Source organism: Artemia sp. Qi Xiang Cuo, chromosome 9 (assembly GCF_049724085.1).
Source record: "Artemia sp. Qi Xiang Cuo chromosome 9, ASM4972408v1, whole genome shotgun sequence".
Classification (NCBI taxonomy): Eukaryota; Metazoa; Arthropoda; class Branchiopoda; order Anostraca; family Artemiidae; genus Artemia; species Artemia sp. Qi Xiang Cuo.
The window spans coordinates 16,922,670-16,940,797 of NC_142802.1; the positions used below are offsets into that span (position 1 = coordinate 16,922,670).

Below are 18,128 nucleotides of genomic sequence, written 5' to 3' on the forward strand. Positions count from 1 at the left end.
TTCAGTTTTTGACTGTTGTTAATGACCAGTTGGTTGTAAAAGTATTTTTTTTAATGTTAAAGGTGTGGCAAAAATATATTCGGGATCAATAGCTTCACCTCCCGAAAATTCATATCGAAGAGTATTTTATACATTTCACAAAAAAACTAGAATTTCTAGATATTTTTAGAATAATTAACGTCAAAGAATATTTGACCTCACGAAGGTAAGGTTCGAAGGCGGCGTAGCTACTGGCGCATGAAAAAATGGCTAATAAACTGGTTCTTCGATACAGACCCTTATGCGCCAGCAATGGGTTTAGAGGTTCTTCATTCATTCTTCATTTAAAGTGAGGAACAACAGCGTCGACCAATCAGTGTAACTTATTCAGTAAATAACATATTTCGAATTATTTCAGCCAAAATATAAGCGTGACTTGAATTAGAAAACATTTGTAATTTTAATTTATTTTGTATGTTAGCATTTTGAAGAACAGTTTCATATATGTTATTCACTAGCTTTGGTCACATTTCCTTTCCAAAGATAATACTAAATCCACATGATGTAAGATACGCTAAATTTAAAAGTTTCCCGCACCCAAAGTTTGATCTAACCAGGAAATACTTGAGAACCATGGTGTTCTTTTAATTTTCTTAAGTGTGATGAATGTTGCCTTTCCCCAACAGAAAGCTAGTTAGAAAATTCTATTTATCTACTTTCTTTTCCGTGTAAAAATTGGTAAGATAAATAATCCTAAAATGATTGATGGCTAAGGCATTTCATCATAAATAAGAAAAATAAATAGTTCCGCCTTGCTCATTTGTGGTACATAGGACATCCATAGATATTTCCAGGAATTTATTTAATGGAAGGGCTCCCCTCCTGTTGGCCCTGTGGCAGCTGGGATCAAATCCCTGGGTCATGTATTTTTTCATAGTCAGAACCCTTAAAAGAAAATAAGCTCTTTATTAAAACAAACTTATTCAAAATATCGCCAAAAATTTACAAGAAGAGTCCTGATCAACAACTGACAAGTTGTGAAAATATTAAACGGAAAGGAACGTGGTAAAAGTTTTGCGTAGAGTGATGAAATGCAGTATATTGCTAATTCAGAAATTTACAGTGGAAGCTAAATGAAAATTTCAAAAGTAGCCAAGTACTTGGCACTCTAGACTTGGAATCCTGTATCTGTAAGGGCAGGGGTTCGAGTCCTGGTGTCGCTGATTGTTTGGTATGGAACGGACGTTAGCGGTGTGACTATGTAATCTCAGCCAGAGTCAACCAAGCTCTAAATGGGCACTTGGAGAAATCTGAGGGAAAACACGACGAGCTTCCGATGATTTGGTTCCGAAAACGCATTGCACTCCTGGCCGAACGCAGCGAAACAGTAGGTCGGTAGCTGCACTTCACAGATATTGGTCAGAATGCAAAAAGTTTTTTTTAGGTACCTGTAATACTAAAATACTTTTTTTAGATTTCACATATAGCCCAAGGCACTTAACGCGCTGATATTAAAAATAAGCCACATCTGGTGGCCAGTTGCAACGTAAAACAGTCTTTCAGTTAGGAAGTTAGAGATAAACACAGAATATTATGAGATAAAAGACTGAAGATTATAGTTTACGTGATTTTAAAAACATGAGAAGTACCTAGTAATTTTGAGAGCTTTCATGGTCTGTTCTGTGTTGAGCAAATTTTCACATTCAGATTAATGATTATGAAGTATATGAAACGTCAAACACCTTCAATCATCAGTTTTATTGATTACAAAGGGACATTTTATTCATATTATGGGGTCAAAATGTCTTGGTTATTCTTGTTGTTTGGGGTTGGGCGTGTTCGACCAGTAGGTCATATGCCTTCGTATCACTCAGTTATTCTGTGCCTTCTGCAATCACTAGCTTGTCGTAATCACGCTTAGATTAATGATTATGAAGTATATGGACCGTCAAACACCTTCAATCATCAGTTTTATTGATTACAAAGGGACATTTTATTCATATTATGGGGTCAAAATGTCTTGGTTATTCTTGTTGTTTGGGGTTGGGCGTGTTCGACCAGTAGGTCATATGCCTTCGTATCACTCAGTTATTCTGTGCCTTCTGCAATCACTAGCTTGTCGTAATCACGCTTAGATTAATGATTATGAAGTATATGGACCGTCAAACACCTTCAATCATCAGTTTTATTGATTACAAAGGGACATTCTTTTCATATTATGGGATCAAAATGTCTTGGTGCCCCAGCTCAGGGATTAGAGAAAAATATGAAAGCTCTAATCGTATAGCTCAAGAATTACAGAAAAATAATGAAGCTGTAATCGTCAGCATTATTGAGTATAATGAAACATTCTATTATGCTTATAGGGATCAAAATGCCTTGGTACCCCCCAGCTCAAGGATTACAGAAAAATAATGAAGTTTTTAACATGTCTGAAAAAAATTATGAGACAGGAGATTTTGGTGTTACTTAAAGGCGCTCCTGACCTTGATGTAGCAGATTAATTATAATCACAAACAAGTAGTCATTTGTTTATTATAGGCTATACAATAATGGGCTGAACCCCCCAGCTTAATTATTACCAAAAATAATCAGACTTTTCACGTCTGTAATATCGAAAACTACGAAATCAGAAATTTTCGTTCTTAATCTTACCTAAAGAAGCTAATGATCTTGTTCCAGCTGACGATCTGTCATCACAAACTGGCACAGATAAGTGCCTGACATGACTTCCTCTTAACTGATCCAAGAGATCTTCTGCTTCAGCATAAACCGATTCTTCAATATCGCATCTTAAATCACTTTTTTCCCCATCGTTTGTCAAAGTTCCTTCTGTGTCACTGTTAGGAACGGTGTCAGATACTGAAATGAAATAAAACTAATCAATCAAATCGCAAATGAACCTATTGTTTTTCTATTGACCAATTTAAAGTTGAAGGCAGGGATTGGAATTTTGATGAATCCGTCTGTGAAAGTTTTCAGAGAAAAAGAATCCATTCGCAAGGGAATTAAAAATTTAAATAGAACTGATAATGTAATCCATCTTTTATTTCTTATGAAGTAAAGTAAAGCGATGCAGTTTTGTGCATAAAATAAGAAAATACTTTCAAATGCTTTAAATCAGTTTCCAGAATTTCATAGTCAACCTAATGTGTTTTGCCGATCCGCATAAATTTCTTTGTATTATTAGCCCCAATGGAATGTAGAATTAATTCATGATGAAAGTGAGGTAAATCCAAAATTAGCTTATGGACACCCCTTTACTCATAAAATCCTGAAAAACAATTTTTTTCGTCCAATAAAGGACCACAAAGCTTTTTATTCGATCAATTCGATTTTTTTCGATCAAAACAATTTTTTTCGTCCAATAAAGGACCACAAAGCTTTTTATTCGATCAATTCGATTGGTCAGAACTCATAATATTTTTTTTTAACCCAGAACAAAAGGAGTTACTGAACGTGGTTATATCAGACCGATATATCAGGTCTAGTATAATTACAGTATAATTACAATTTCATTTTTGAAAACTAAAGATTTTTGAAGCCAAAAAAGGGGCCAAAATGCACAAATCTACAACTCCATCTACAGCTTACAACCCCAATGAAGACGAAACAAATAAAAATCTGCGTGTATTAATGTGTGACACTAGAATTAAAAATGCCCATTCCGATCCCTCCAGCTTTTATATAAAGCTGGGCCAGTTTTCGTGATTTTTTTCTAATTTAATAAAGAAGTCATTATGAAAAATTAAGGCAGACTGAAAGGGTATGGCAAAAGCATAACTTCTGATATTTCGCATGAAATGGCACGCCGTAGAAAAAAACCCTGCTATCTTTTGGCTACAATTTACGTACACCATCTAATCCTTCATCAAAATTTGATGAAACGGGCGTTATAACGAATGGGATTCATGAGTTAATGGAGGTGGAAAATTGCTCTAAGAGTAAGAGTACGGTCACGAAAAGAGGACTCGTGCTTCGATCCCTTTAAACTATCGAATAGTTATATAGAATCCGTAGCTCCTTCTCCCTGCTGTTTTAGGCGGAGTAATTTCTGCGATTAATTTATTTAGCGTTAATTTGATAATTCTTATTCTATGATTTAGGATATATAACGTTTTGTTATGTTTTGAGATTTAGTTATAATTTTTCTGTTTCCTATTTCGCGGGTTTTCTGTTTTGTGATATTTTTTTTTATTCATGTCTTATGTTTCTAGTCTTTATTTGTTTCTGTTTCAGTTTCAAAATGTAAGTTCATCATTCTCTTCATCAAGTGGTTGTCTGAATATCATTATCATTGGGAAACCAAGTTGGGGGGTTATACAGCATGATGGATCATAGTAATTTGAATTCTTTTATGGTGAGCAACTGCTTCAACTTTAAATAATCCAATTTATGTTCATAGTATGGTAAATAGTTCAGTTGGTCAGTTTAGTAAATCACCGGCTAATTCCTATTTTTCCGTTGTTAGTATGTACCAAATTTTGATTGACTATTCAAACGAGATGGTAACTTCTCTGTGCTTCATCTCAGTGCTCAGGTTTGTCAGTCTTTGTTTAATAAGTTGAAATAAACAATGCGCAGTGGCTATTTTTCGGGACATTCTCCGTACTCTGTAAGACTTAACTTGTCGAGAAATAAAAAAGAGATTTTTAAATCCAAGTTTATTGGGGTTTAAACACAAGCTAAAACTTTGATTGTTGGTAATATATACCGGTTCCCTTAGTGTCTCTGTCTTTTCTTTCATTGAAACTCTTCATGAGGTTTTTGGAAACGACCCGATTCTTCTCATTCATTCGAATTCATTCATTTATTCGAATTCATTCATTCATTAAACCCAATTCATTCTTCTGAACTTGTCATCATAGGCAACTTTAACCTTAATTTGTGTGACTCGAAGTCAAGCTTGTCTCTGAGTTTTCTTTGCTCACATGTGGAGCATAATCTTCCAACTTGAATACTGCTGCTTCTTTGCTTGATAATTTTTTACATCGTTGACCATGATACAAAGTTCTTTGTTGAGCGATGTCTGAGACCCTTTTCCTGTTTCTACCAGGTGCCAATTTATAGCCAAGAAGTAGGTTTTGGCTCTTTAAAATTTAAAGATCAAGAGTTGGTTCTTCTTGGTCACGCTTGGTGGGTCATTCTTGGAGTATCTCTAAAATTGAGCCCTACTTTGATTCTCTGTTTAATTTTTTTAATGGATTGCTGAAAGAAGGTGTCTTAGATACGTGTGATACGTCTCAGTCGATTCTAGTATCGAAAAGAGTAGTCCGATTAATTCCTGTGATGACTCCTGGACTCCTTGAAGACTGGAGAAAGAAAATAATCTTTGGAAGACTCATAGGTTCTCTTAACCATGTTCACGTGATTTTCCATTTAAATTTAAAAGTTTATCAGAAGAGTTTAGAATTCGCTTTGCCGAAAGACTAAATTATTATTTCATCAAAGAAAATTCTCTAAGTGCAATAAAGACATTAGGAATATGGCAAGTAATCATTATGTTATCTGGCTATCTTAGCCAAATCTTAGAGGGGGAGCTAACAGTTCAAAATGTGTTTACTTCCTGTTTTGCCAATATTCTATTTCGCCCCCTCTATATTTTGCCCCTTCTATAAGTCCTTCTTCTTCTCTACCTGATCTAGGTTTTATGTTCGGCCTACTTCTTAAATCAGTGGCTTTGGAACCTGTCTCTGAAGCTAAAATAGCTAGATGATTCAAGGTGAAAGGTTAATGGTTTGAGGGGCTCTTCATCTTCTGGCGCGTTTCTGCTTTAACGAGACTTGTCAATCTGTTTTTTAATGACGTCTTTCCATGTACTTTAAAGTATGATCATGTTATTATTTTCTTTAAAGGTGGATCACGGAATCATCCAGCAAATTAATCGTCCAAAATTTATTTTATCAGTGTTTAGTGAAATTTTCGAAAAACTGCTTTCATGACTTCTGGATTTTTTTTTTAGTTCTAAACATTTCTTTCCTGACTTTTAGCTTGGTTTTAGGGCAAAGAACTTGACTGATCATGCATATGCAACTTCCTTGAATTATTTACGTTCGGCTCTTGACTCTGGTTTGATACCTGCAGCTCTATTTTTAGATGCAAGAAAATTATTCGACTATTTAACACAGAAGCTTATTCCGTAAGAACTGGCCCATGCTCGTATAAAAAGGAGTACTTATTCTTTGTTTCTTTCATATTTATCTGGTAAAATCACCTCGGTTGATCTGCTCTTTTGTAGCCCTTCCGAAATAGAGCTTGGTGTTTCAAAAGGATCTAACATTGGGCCGATACTCTTTTAAATTTATGTCAATGACCTTGCTAATGCCGTTAAAATTTTTTATCCGACGGTTTGTTCCTGTCTTTGACAACCAGCATCTGCTACTAAATGTGACAAGAGTTTGGGTTTTGTCATACTGCACTTATTGCATTTTGCTGATGACAGATGGCTGTCATCTTGGCACAGCAGGTAGAACTCAGTCTAATTTTTTCTAAAGCGGACAGCTATTTTTGAAAGAATTATGCAATGGTGTGGTGTAAATTACCTTGCTTTAAATGATTGCATCATACTTGCTCATTTTTCATTTTTTTTTATACTCCATCATTATGGTCCAACTCCAACCGTCTGACAGCTTATAACATGATCAGGAACACATTCCCAAAGTCTGCACAAAGCTGACTCGTCTTTGGCATTTTTCAAAAAGACCGTTAGGTGAATTTTGAGCTAGTAATTGATTTTTTTCCTTTCTATTCTGTAATTTTCTGAGTTGAAGTTTCTGAATGGGGTTTGGATGTTCATTTGAGCTGGTGAAATAATGCCCGTCCACCTGCATAGCTTGGGATATTGAGGAGTTTTGAGCTGGGCCATTAGATTTGGTTTTTATTTGTTTGTATTTTGGTTTTTATTTGTATTTGGTTTGTCATTGGCACTTTACTAAAAACCAATTTTGTGACAATTATTTTCTTTTGTGCTTACCTCTGAAAATAAACATTAAAATTATAGTAACATTTTGAACTAATGAGCTTTCAGCAATTAATATCATTATACATCAAATATTCAGTTTAATTTATTAGCTCTTTTTAAAGTTGTTAAAGACGAATATAGTTTCCCTACAAACAAGTGTTTGGATACTGCCTCCCTTCCCAACTGTAAATAAAAACCAAACGCCTACTGCGTCCTTGGCACTTGACTGAAAACGGATTATATTACAAATGTTTTCTTTTCCAGTTCTTACAGCATTGAAAATAAAAATACAATTACACTGAAATAAATTCTTGAACTGATGGATCTTTCCACAATTAATATCATTATACATCAAATATTCAGTTTGGTGTTTTTTATACTTTCCAAGATTGTTTAAGACGCATATAGTTTTCAGTAAAGCGCCAATGACGCAGTAGGTTTCAGACTGTCCTGCTTAAACATATAATTTCCAGAACTTTCAACTACGTTGAACAAAATGGCTGTATCAAAATTTTGATTGGATGTGTTCGGGGAAATGGTGGGCTTGGAAGGGGTGTCAGTTGCCTTAAAATCACTTTCGACTATTAAAAAGGGAACTAGCCATTTAAATTTCCAATGGAATGAGCCCTTCTTGAAGTTTCTACGACAACGTATATTGTCGTAGAAACTAGTTGCCGAGGGCTAGTTGCCCTCCAATATCTTTTGACTCGAAAAAACTTAGCTAGAACTTTCAATTTCCAATGAAATGAGCCATCTCTGAATTTTTACGAGCATCCCTTCAATGAGAACCACATATTCCCCAAATTCATAACTTACAACACCTGCCCTTGGGCCCTGGGGGGGCTGTGTTGACCCCTGAGTTTTCGTTATATGGTCATTGAACTATTTAAAACAAAGCTATCTCGAATTTATTATCGGATGGGTTTAAGGAAAAAAGGGCATGGAGGGGGGGGGGGGGGTTACGCGCCCGCCAATCCCTTTTGACTATTAAAAAGATAACTAGAAATTTCAATTTCGAATCAAATGATCCCTTTTTGAAGTTAATACGAGCATCCCTTCCATAAGACCCATTTATGCCCCCAGGGAATACCTTAGAACGCCTGCCCCCAGGCCCTGGTTGGTTGTGCCAACACCGTAATTTTTTTTATATGATCTTTCAAGTATTTTTAACAAAATAGCTATCTTAAAATTTTTATTGGATGCATTTCGAAAAATAGGCTTTAGGAGGGGTGGAGCTCGTTACCCTCCAATATCTTTTGACGCTTAAAAAGTGAACTAGAACTTTCAATTTCCAATCAAATGAGCCCTCTCTGAAGTTTATACGACAATTTTGTCTATACAAAACCTTATTTGCCTCCAGGGCATAACTAACAACCCTTGCCCTCAGGGCTGTGGGGGATGTGTCATCCTCAAAGACCTAATTTCCAGAACTTAAAACTACGTTTAATAAAATGGTTGTCTCAAAATTTTGATTGGATGTGTTTGGGGAAAAAGTGGGTGTGAGAGGGTGGTTATTTGCCCTCATATCACTTTCGACTATTAAAAAGGGCACTAGCCCTTTGAATTTCCAATTGAATGAGCCTTTTTTGAAGTTTCTGCGACACCGCCTTCTATAAAAACCTTATATGCCCCCAGGGTATAGCTTAAAACCCTTGCCTTGAGGGTTGTGGGGGAGTGTCCTCCTCAAAAACATGTTTTCTATCTGGAAATCAACTACGCTGAAAAAAAAAGGACTATCTCAAAACTTTTAATGGATGTTTTTGGGGGAATGATGGGCTTGGAGGGGGCTAGTTGCCCTCCAATCACTTTCGGATATTAAACACGACACTAGCCCTTTGAATTTCCAATCGAATGAGCCTTTTTTGAAGTTTCTACGACAACGCCTTCTATAAGAACCTTATATGCCCCCAGGGCATAACTTAAATCCTTGCCCTAAGGGTTGTGGGGGAGTGTCCTCCTCAAAAATATATTTTCTATCAAGAAATCAACTACGCTGAACAAAATGGCTTTCTCAAAATTTTGATTGGATATGTTTGGGGGAATACTGGGCGTGGGGGGGGGCTAGTTGCCCTCCAATCCCTTTCGACTATTAAAATGGGGCACCAGCCCTTTGAATTTCTAATCGAATGAGCCTTTTTTGAAGTCTCTACGACAACGCCTTCTATAAAAACCTTATATGCCCCCAGGGTATTACTTAAAACCCTTGCCTTGAGGGTTGTGGGGGAGTGTCCTCCTCAAAAATATATTTTCTATCTGAAAATCAACTACGCTGACAAAAATGACTATCTCAAAATTTTGATTGGATGCGTTTGGGGGAATGATGGGCGTGGGGGGGGGGCTATTTGCCCCCCAATCCCTTTCGGCTATTAAAAATGGCACTAGCCCTTTTAATTTCCAATCGAGTGAGCCTTTTTTGAAGTTTCTACGACAACGCCTTCTATAGAAACCTTATGTGCCCCCAGGGCATAACTTAAAACCCTTGCCCTGAGGGTTCTGGGGGAGTGTCCTCCTCAAAAACATATTTTCTATCCGGAAATCAACTGCGCTGAACAAAATGACTATCTCAAAATTTAGAGTGGATGTGTTTGGGGGAACGATGGGCGTAGGGGGGAGGGGGGATAGTTGCCCTCCAATCACTTTCGACTATTAAAAAGGGCACTAGCCCCTTAAATTTCCAATCAAATGAGCCTGTTTTGAAGTTTCTACGACAGCACCTTCTATAAAAAGCTTATATGCCCCCAGGGCTTAACTTAAAACCCTTGCCCTGAGGGTTGTGGGGGAGTGTCCTCAAAAATGTATTTTCTATCTGGAAATCAACTACGCTGAACTGAATGGCAATCTCAAAATTTTGATTGGATATGTTTGAGGGAATAATGGGTGTAGGGGGGAGGGGGCTAGTTGCCCTCCAATCGCTTTCGAATATTACAATGGGCCCAAGCCCTTTGAATTTCCAATCGAATGAGCCTTTTTTGAAGTTTCTACGACAACGCCTTCTATAAGAACCTTATATTCCCCCATAGAGCCCTTGCCATGAGGGTTTTTGGGATTGTCCTCCTCAAAAACATATTTTCTATCTGGATATCAACTACGCTGAACAAAATGGCTATCTCAAACTTTTGATTGGATGTGTTTGGGGGAATGATGGGCCTGGGGGGGGGGGGGCGCCGAGTGGCCCTCCAATCACTTTCGATTATTAAAAAGGGCACTATCTCTTTAGATTTCCAATCAAATGAGCCTTTTTTGAAGTTTCTACGACAGCACCTTCTATACCTTATATGCCCCTAGGGCATAACTTAAAACCCTTGCCCTGAAGCTTGTGGGGGAGTGTCTCCTCAAAAATATATTTTCTATCTGGAAATCAGCTACGCTGAACAGAATGGCTATCTCAAAATTTTGACTGGATGTGTTTAGGGGAATGATGGGCGTAGGGGGGAGGGGGGCTAGTTGCCCTCCAATCACTTTCGACTATTACAAAGGGCACTAGCCCTCTGAATTTCAAATCGAATGAGCCTTTTTTGAGGTTTGTACGACAACACCTTCTATAAAAAACCTTATATGCCCACAGCGCATAACTTACAACCCTTGTCCTGAAGTTTTTGAGGGAGTTTCCTTCTCAAAAACGTATTTTCGGTTTGGAAATAAATTAAGCTAATCTAAATGGTTATCTAAAAATTTTTATTGGCTGTATTTGGGGGACTGCTGGGTGTGGAGGGGAGGGCTAGTTGCCCACCAACCTATTTCGAATATTAAACAAGGCACTATCCTTTTGAATTTTTAATCAAATGATCTTTTTTTGAAGTTTCTACGACAACGCCTTCTATAAAAACCTTATACGCCCCCAGGGCATAACTTAAAACCCTTGCCCTGAGGGTTTTGGGGGAGTGTCCTCCTCAAAATATATTTTCTATGTGGAAATCAACTACGCTGAACAAAATGGCTATCTAAAAATTTTGATTGGATGTGTTTGGGAAAGAATGGGCGTGTGGGGGGGGGGGGGCTAGTTGCCCTCTAATCATTTTCGACTATTAAAAAGGGCACTAGAACTGTCGATTTCCAATCGAATGAGCCCCCTTTGAAGTTTCTACGACGACCCCTTCCATATGAAGTGCCTCTGGAAAAAAAATAAATAATAAAACATTGGAACCGTATGGCCTTTACTAACGGCAACGCTACAGCGTTGCCCCTGATTCATATCCTCTTTAAGTTAAAATTATTATATGACTTCATTTCTGCTTGTCTTAGGTTTTAATATGGCTCTTTACTTTTCTTCTTTTTTCTTGATAGTTTCTTTTTTTAAATTAATATCATAAATTAGTTTCGCTAGTTTATTTTTCAACTGGCGAAACGTCCAAAAGTAGGTCCCATGGTGAATGTAAAGATAATTCGGAGAAAACTCATTACACTCAAAGGATTTGTTGAGTCAGAAAAAGTATTGACTCTAGCTTAAGAAAACTTTAATTTGTTTTTCTTTGACGCAGAGATAAAATGCAACTTCCATGCAACAAAGTAGATTCAAAACTAAAGAGAAAAATAAAGACTCAGCCAAGGTAGTTTAGCTTCATATAACAATAATTAAACTTTCGGCGCATTTGTTGGTTATTATTTGAAAAAACAACTTTTTCCAATTCCAGTTGGTTACCCATTAACTATATTCCTTAAACTAATAAATACTTTTAGCATAGCACTATGAAATTTACGGTGTAATGAGAAGAGAATCGAAAAGCCGGCAGCCTCTCTTATACATGGAATAATTTCTATCCATTTTAGGTTTAAATGTCACTCCTTACTTTTGTCTGTAATTTCTTTGGTATTTAATTCCTGAAAGTTCCAATCACGTAACTCAACCAGTGTCGTGAATTTACTGAAAATAGGGGAGGGGAGGGGAGAATATCTTTTTAGAATATAGGGGAGGGGGGCTTTGCTGTTCTTCAATTTTCTCTACGAAAATACATTTATGAAGGAAAAAATGAAAAAGGTATTTTCCCAAATCTAGGGGGAGGGGGATTTTGGAGAAAGGAAGGAGGACGGCTGAGAAAGAATTGCTAGCTTACAAAAATTGTTACTGAACGAATCGTAGGTAACAGATTAGAATGGAAACACCTATTTCTTGTTTTTTCAAGATAGAAGGTGGTGGGATTAAAGTCTAATTTTTAGGGTTTTAGACCATGGGAAAGTGATTGGACCTAATAGAATTTGCATTCTCTGGTATTTTTACCCCTGCTGGGCAAAACTGAGGTTCTTGACACAAAATGAAAGACAAAAAAACCTTTTCTGTGGTTTATCAAGATGCATTGAAAACATATTGTGGGGTTTATACCATGAAAAATTGATGTGATATCTTAGAATTTCAATAATCTGGCAGTTTGATCCTCTTTGGTGCAAAAGTTGATTTTTTGTGGCAAAAGTAGCAGAAAACGCTACTCAACTGTAGTTTGTAAGGGCGAGGGAATCGAAAACCTCCAGTAGAGGGTTTTACACCATGAAAAGTTGACTAGTTATGTTGGAATTTTTTATTTATAGCATTATGATGGTCTTTTAGTGAAAATTCTTGTTCGATGGAACAAAATGACAAATAACGACACCTTGATTTTGTACGATCTCTTTCATTACTTAAAAAGAACACTGGATATGGAAGTTTCCTTTTCAAAGAGCCCTCTCCCAACATAATAAAACCACTGATTCAATATGACCATCCAGGAAAAGAAAGAGAAAGTACTATAACAAAGCAGTGCTTCCCATTGAAAAAGTGATTTCCCTTCTTGTTCAAGATTAAATAAAAAATAAAAACTTTTTTTAAACTGAAAGTAAGGAGCAACATTAAAACTTAACACGAACAGAAATTATTACGTACATAAAGGGGTTGCCCCTCCTCAACACCTCGTTCTTTACGTTAAAGTTTTTTAGTACATTAAAAAAGCGTCTTATTGTTCTAATTAAACGGCCCTTGTGTTTCAGGGGTCATTCTTAAATGATTGGGACAAAATTCAAACTTTAGCGTAAAGAGTTAAGTGTTGAGGAGGGAAAAACACCTTTTATATACGCAGTAATTTCTATTCGTTTTAAGTTTTAATGTGGCTCCATTACTTTCAGTTGAAAAAACTTGTTTTTTTTTTAAATTTTATTTCTGATCATTTTTTAAATAATTCCAGGAAATCTAGCCCCACTTCCAGGGAGAAACACCCACCCCACGGAGATATCCCCAAGAAAATTCAATCCCGATGAGGATTTACCTTGGACAATTACTTTTAACCACTCCACGTGTAAAATTGGGTTCTAGGCAAATACCCCCCCGGCGAATACCTCCCCGGAAAATACCCCCCCCCCTCCTTGCAAAATACCCCCCCCCGTGGAAAATACCCCCCTCCCCCCGTGGAAAATACCCTTCCGGAAAATACCCCCCCCCCTTCCTCCCGGAAAATATCCCCCCCGGAAAATACCCCACACGAAAAATACCCCCCTGGAAATTACCCCCCTCCCCCGGAAAATACTCCCCCGGAAAGTACCCCCCGGAAAATACCCCCCCTCCCCCCTACCCCCCCCCCCCCCAAAAAAAAAACCGTGGAAAATAAGACTTTCCAAATTTGAGAATTTTATTTGAGCTTTTTTTTAAATTTCCGTAGGGGGATGGAATTTTTGTACTTGTGTATTATGTGCCATTCACTCAAGTTAACGCTTTGTAAAATTCGAGAACACACCGATTTTTTGTTAGTTTCTTCGTTATTTTAGAAATAAATTTGCGCTATAGATTTGCACATTAGGGGGGGGGGGGGGTAAGCATTGCGGGTATGCATGCAAAATGTGTTTGGTACGATTATTCTACATATTAGATAGATAGACAATAATACACAAGTACCAAAATTCCATCCCCCTACTGAAGTTAAAAATAAAACCCAAATAAAATAAAAGGGGTAATTTTTTTTTTGTTTGGGGGGGGGATGTTTTCCACGGGGGGTATTTTCCGAGGGGTATTTTCCCCGGGGGGTATTTTCCGGAGGGGGAGGGGTATTTTCCGCGGTTTTTTTTTTGGGGGGGGTATTTTCCGCGGGGGTATTTTCCGGGGGTATTTTCCACGGGGGGTTCTTTCCGCGGGGGAATTGTCAGGGGGGTATTTCCCGGGGGGGGGGTATTCGCCGGGGGGGGGGGTAAACGCCGGACACCTTAAAATTGAGACAGAAAAGAGAAAGCAAGACATATAAAAATAATTTTGTGTTAGAATTTTGGCAAATTCCCCCAGTGTATAATTTCCCCTGACAAGCTCACTCCCTGGAAACTTCCCTCCCATGGAAAAACCCCTAGCAGAAAATGTGTTTCTCAATCCAAAAATGTATGCCTACATCCGAATAATAAATACAATGCGCAAACAATGAGCAAATTTTATAACTTAAAAACGTTTCCCCTAGGGCTGTGGGGGGGGGGGGGTCTTGTTATACCCAAAGGCATAGTTATTGGGTCTTTCAACTATGAGGAACAAAATAGCTATCTCAATTTTAATCGGACGATTTCGGGAAAAAAGGGTTGGGGAGGGGGTCTAGTTGCACTCCAATTTTTTGGTCACTTTAAAAGGGCACTATCATTTTTAATATCCGTTCAAATGAGCCCTCTTGCGATATTCTTGGACAACTGAGTGGATACGATCACCCCTGAGGAAAAAAATAAAAAAAGACACGCATCCGTGATCTTTCTTCTGGCAAAAAATACAAAATTCAGCATTTTTGCAGATAGGAGCTTGAAACCTATACAGCATGGTTTTCTGATACACTGAATCTGATGGTGTGATGGTGTTGTTATTTTTTTGGGGTTGGGAAAGATGATTATTTTTTATTTATGATATTATGATGTGTACTATAGAATACTGTATTGTATGGCCTCATTCGGCTTATAATAAAATTAATTAAAACAACTTTTTCCCCACAAAATAAGTTTTTCAAAGAAAAGTATCCATTTAACCAAAAATGAGCAAAAATAAAATCAAATAATCTACCAAGCGTGAAACTACCACGAATTAACATCGATAAATAAATGAAACCCAAAACGAACAGAAATTACAATTAATAACCGAGTCAAACTAAAAACGAGCAGAAATTAACATGTGTAGGGCTCAAAACTCCTGTGCCTTCCAAAGGCCAGAACATAATTTGCACTTTACTGAAAAAATGTTAATGTTTTTACTTTTATAACTTTGATAAATCAAGTAATATTACCATTTTGATTACTAAATATCAGTATATGTATATTAAACTAAAAATGCACATTCATTTGTGTTTTTATTCAGTAAAGTGCAAATTATGTACTGGCCTTGGGAAGGCATAGGGGTTTTGAGCCCTACTCATGGTAGTCACTGCTCGTTTTGAGTTTGACTCGGTTATTTATTGTAATTTTTGTTCGTTTTGGGTTTCATTTATTTATCGATGCTGATTTGCGGTAGTTTGAAGCTTGGTAGATTATTTGATTTTATTTTTGCTCATTTTTGGTTAGATGGAGTTCTTTACTTTTCTTCTAAAAACTTATTTTGTGGAAAATTTTTTTTTTTAGTTAATTTCTGTTCGTTTTATATTGACATAGTCTTTTCAGGGAAAAAGAAAATAATTCTTTAAATATTTTGCCTTTTTTAAGACCTTATAGTTTGGCCTGCGATTTGTATGCTGGAGAAAAATTTTCAGCAATTTTTAACAACATACACCCTTTTAAAAGTCTGGACACAAATAGTAGTGTTTAATTTAGTTTCATACAACCTCTAGTTAACCTGAAATAAAAAACTTGATACCATTCGCCAAAAAAATCTGTTTACTTTCTTTGATAGATTGGATACACTTACGCTATTTTGATTTGGTAAGATTTGGTAATTGTAAGAGCAGAAGTAACCCTGAAAGTTCGAACTTTATAACCTCAGTCGTTCTTGGGATACTGCTGAGATACCTTGTTGGGAATTAGCATTAACACAGTGCATTTTGATTCAATCTTAAGGCAAGATTTAGTTTTTAAACATAATGGGCAAATGGGAGGTTGGGCGTGGGAGGGAGACTAGTTGCCCTCCAAATTCGAATATTAAAGAGGGCATTAGTACTTTCTATTTTCAATCGAATGAGCCCTTTTTAAAGTTCCTACGACGAATCCTTCGATAAGAAGTGTCCTGGTCTAAAAAAAAAATAAAAATAATAGTACATTGTACCCAGATCGATCTTTACTATAAAAATGTCAAGCCTTCTAATCACTTTCGACTATTAAAAAGGGCACTAGCCCTTTCAATTTCCAATCGAAAGACCCCTTTTTTGAGTTTTTACGACAACACTTTCTATAAACACCTTATATGCCCCCAGGGTATAAATTACAACCCTTGTTCTGAGGGCTGTGAGGGGGTTGTCATCCTCAAAGACCTAATTTCCAGAACTTTCAACTACATTAAACAAAATGGCTATCTAAAAATTTCGATTGGATGTGTTTGGGGAAATGGTGGGCGTGAGAGGGGGGTTAGTTGCTCTCCAATCACTTTGAACTATTGAAAAAGGTACTAGCTCTTTCAATTTTCAATAGAATGAGCCCTTTTGAAGTTTCTACGACAAAGTTTTCAGTAAAAACCTTGTATGGCCCAGGGTATAACTTACAACCCTTGCCCTGAGGGATGTGGGAGGGCGGGGGGGGATGTACCTTAAAGACCTAATTTCCAAAACTTTCAACTACGTTGAATAAAAAATCTATCTAACAGTTTTGATTGGATTTGTTTGGAGAAAAGGTGGGCGTGAGAGGGGGGTTAGTTGCCCTTAAATCACTTTCGACTATTAAAAAGACAACTAGCCCTTTGAATTTCCAATTGAATGATCCCTTTTTCAAGTTTCTACGACAAATATTCCAATAAAACCTTATATGCCCCCAGGGCATAACTTATAACACTTGCCCTGAAGACTGTGGGGGGAGTGTCCTGCTCAAAGGTATAATTACCTGAACTTTAAACTGCGTGGAACAAATTAGCTATCTCGAAATTTTGATTGGATGTGTTTGGGGAAATGGTGGGCGTCATGGGGGCTTAGTTGCCCTCCAATTACTTCCGACTATTATAAAGGGCACTAGCCCTTTCAATTTCCAATCAAATGAGCCCTTTTTGAAGTTTCTACGGCAACGCTTTCTATAAAAACCTTATATGCCCCATGGCATAACTTACAACCCTTCCCTTGAGGGTTGTGAGCGGGAGTGTCATCCTCAAAAACATAATTTCCGGACCTTTCAAGTACGTTGAGCAAAATGGCTATCTCTAAAGTTTTATTGGATGTGTTTGGAGAAATGGTGGGCGTGAGGGGGGTTTACTTGCCCTCTAATCACTTTTTACTATTAAAAAGGGCACTAGCCGTTTCAATTTCCAATCGAATGATTCCTCTTTAAAATTTCTAGGGCAACGATTTCTATAAAAAACCTTATACGCCCCCAGGGTCTAACGTACAAACCTTGCCCTGAGGGCTATGGGGGGTTGTCATCCTCAAAGGCCTAATTTCGATAGCTTTTAACTACGCAGAACAAAATGGCTATCTAAAATTTTTTAATTGCATGTGTTTGAGGAATAGGTGGGCGTCAGAGGGGGGTCAGTGGCCCTCCAATGACTGTCAACTATTTAAAAGGGCACTAGCCTTTTGAATTTCCAGTCGATTGAGCCCTTTTCAAATTTTCTACCACAACTCCTTCAATACGAAGTGCTCTGGTCTAAGACCAAGAACCAAAAATAAATAATACATTGTGCCCACATCGTTCTTTACTTAGGTAGCGCTATTGCGCTGCCTATGATTATGTTGTTACTATCAGCAAAAATAGATACTATTTCAAATAAGAAGGTGATGATTTATTGAAGATTGGTTAAAAAAAGATGTTCAGATTGTGACTGAACCAGACACTTAAGATGGATTCTTTTCTGGTGGAAGAGGCTTTAATTCGAAAAAGTTTTCGATGATTATGGTTGCTCCAGTACGGGGCAACCCAGTAAACAATGAACCACAGCCCATAGTAACCAAAAAGTTTTAAAACAATTTTTGAAAAAAAATTCAAGTGGGAAAAACTTACCCTTTGTTGACTTGATAAAGACTTGATTCAGACTTGATAAAACTATTATTTCGACTAAACACTATGGTAAAAGTTTATTGCGAAAATAAAACTATTGGAATTTCGAAAAATAGCCTGAAAATCCTGAAAATAGTGTCGGATAGAA

At 37.2% G+C, this 18,128-nt stretch overlaps 1 protein-coding gene across 1 annotated transcript in view; it reads right to left on the reverse strand.

The window, feature by feature from the left end:
• Positions 1-18,128, reverse strand: part of LOC148948377 (protein 4.1-like) — a gene marked incomplete at its 5' end in the record, with an annotated part of 340,764 nt that overhangs the window by 23,084 nt on the left and 299,552 nt on the right. Inside the window, one exon of the mRNA XM_089094909.1 lies at positions 2,635-2,841. Coding sequence (XP_088951035.1) covers positions 2,635-2,841 — 207 coding nt within the window. The remainder of the gene's footprint in view (positions 1-2,634; positions 2,842-18,128) is intronic.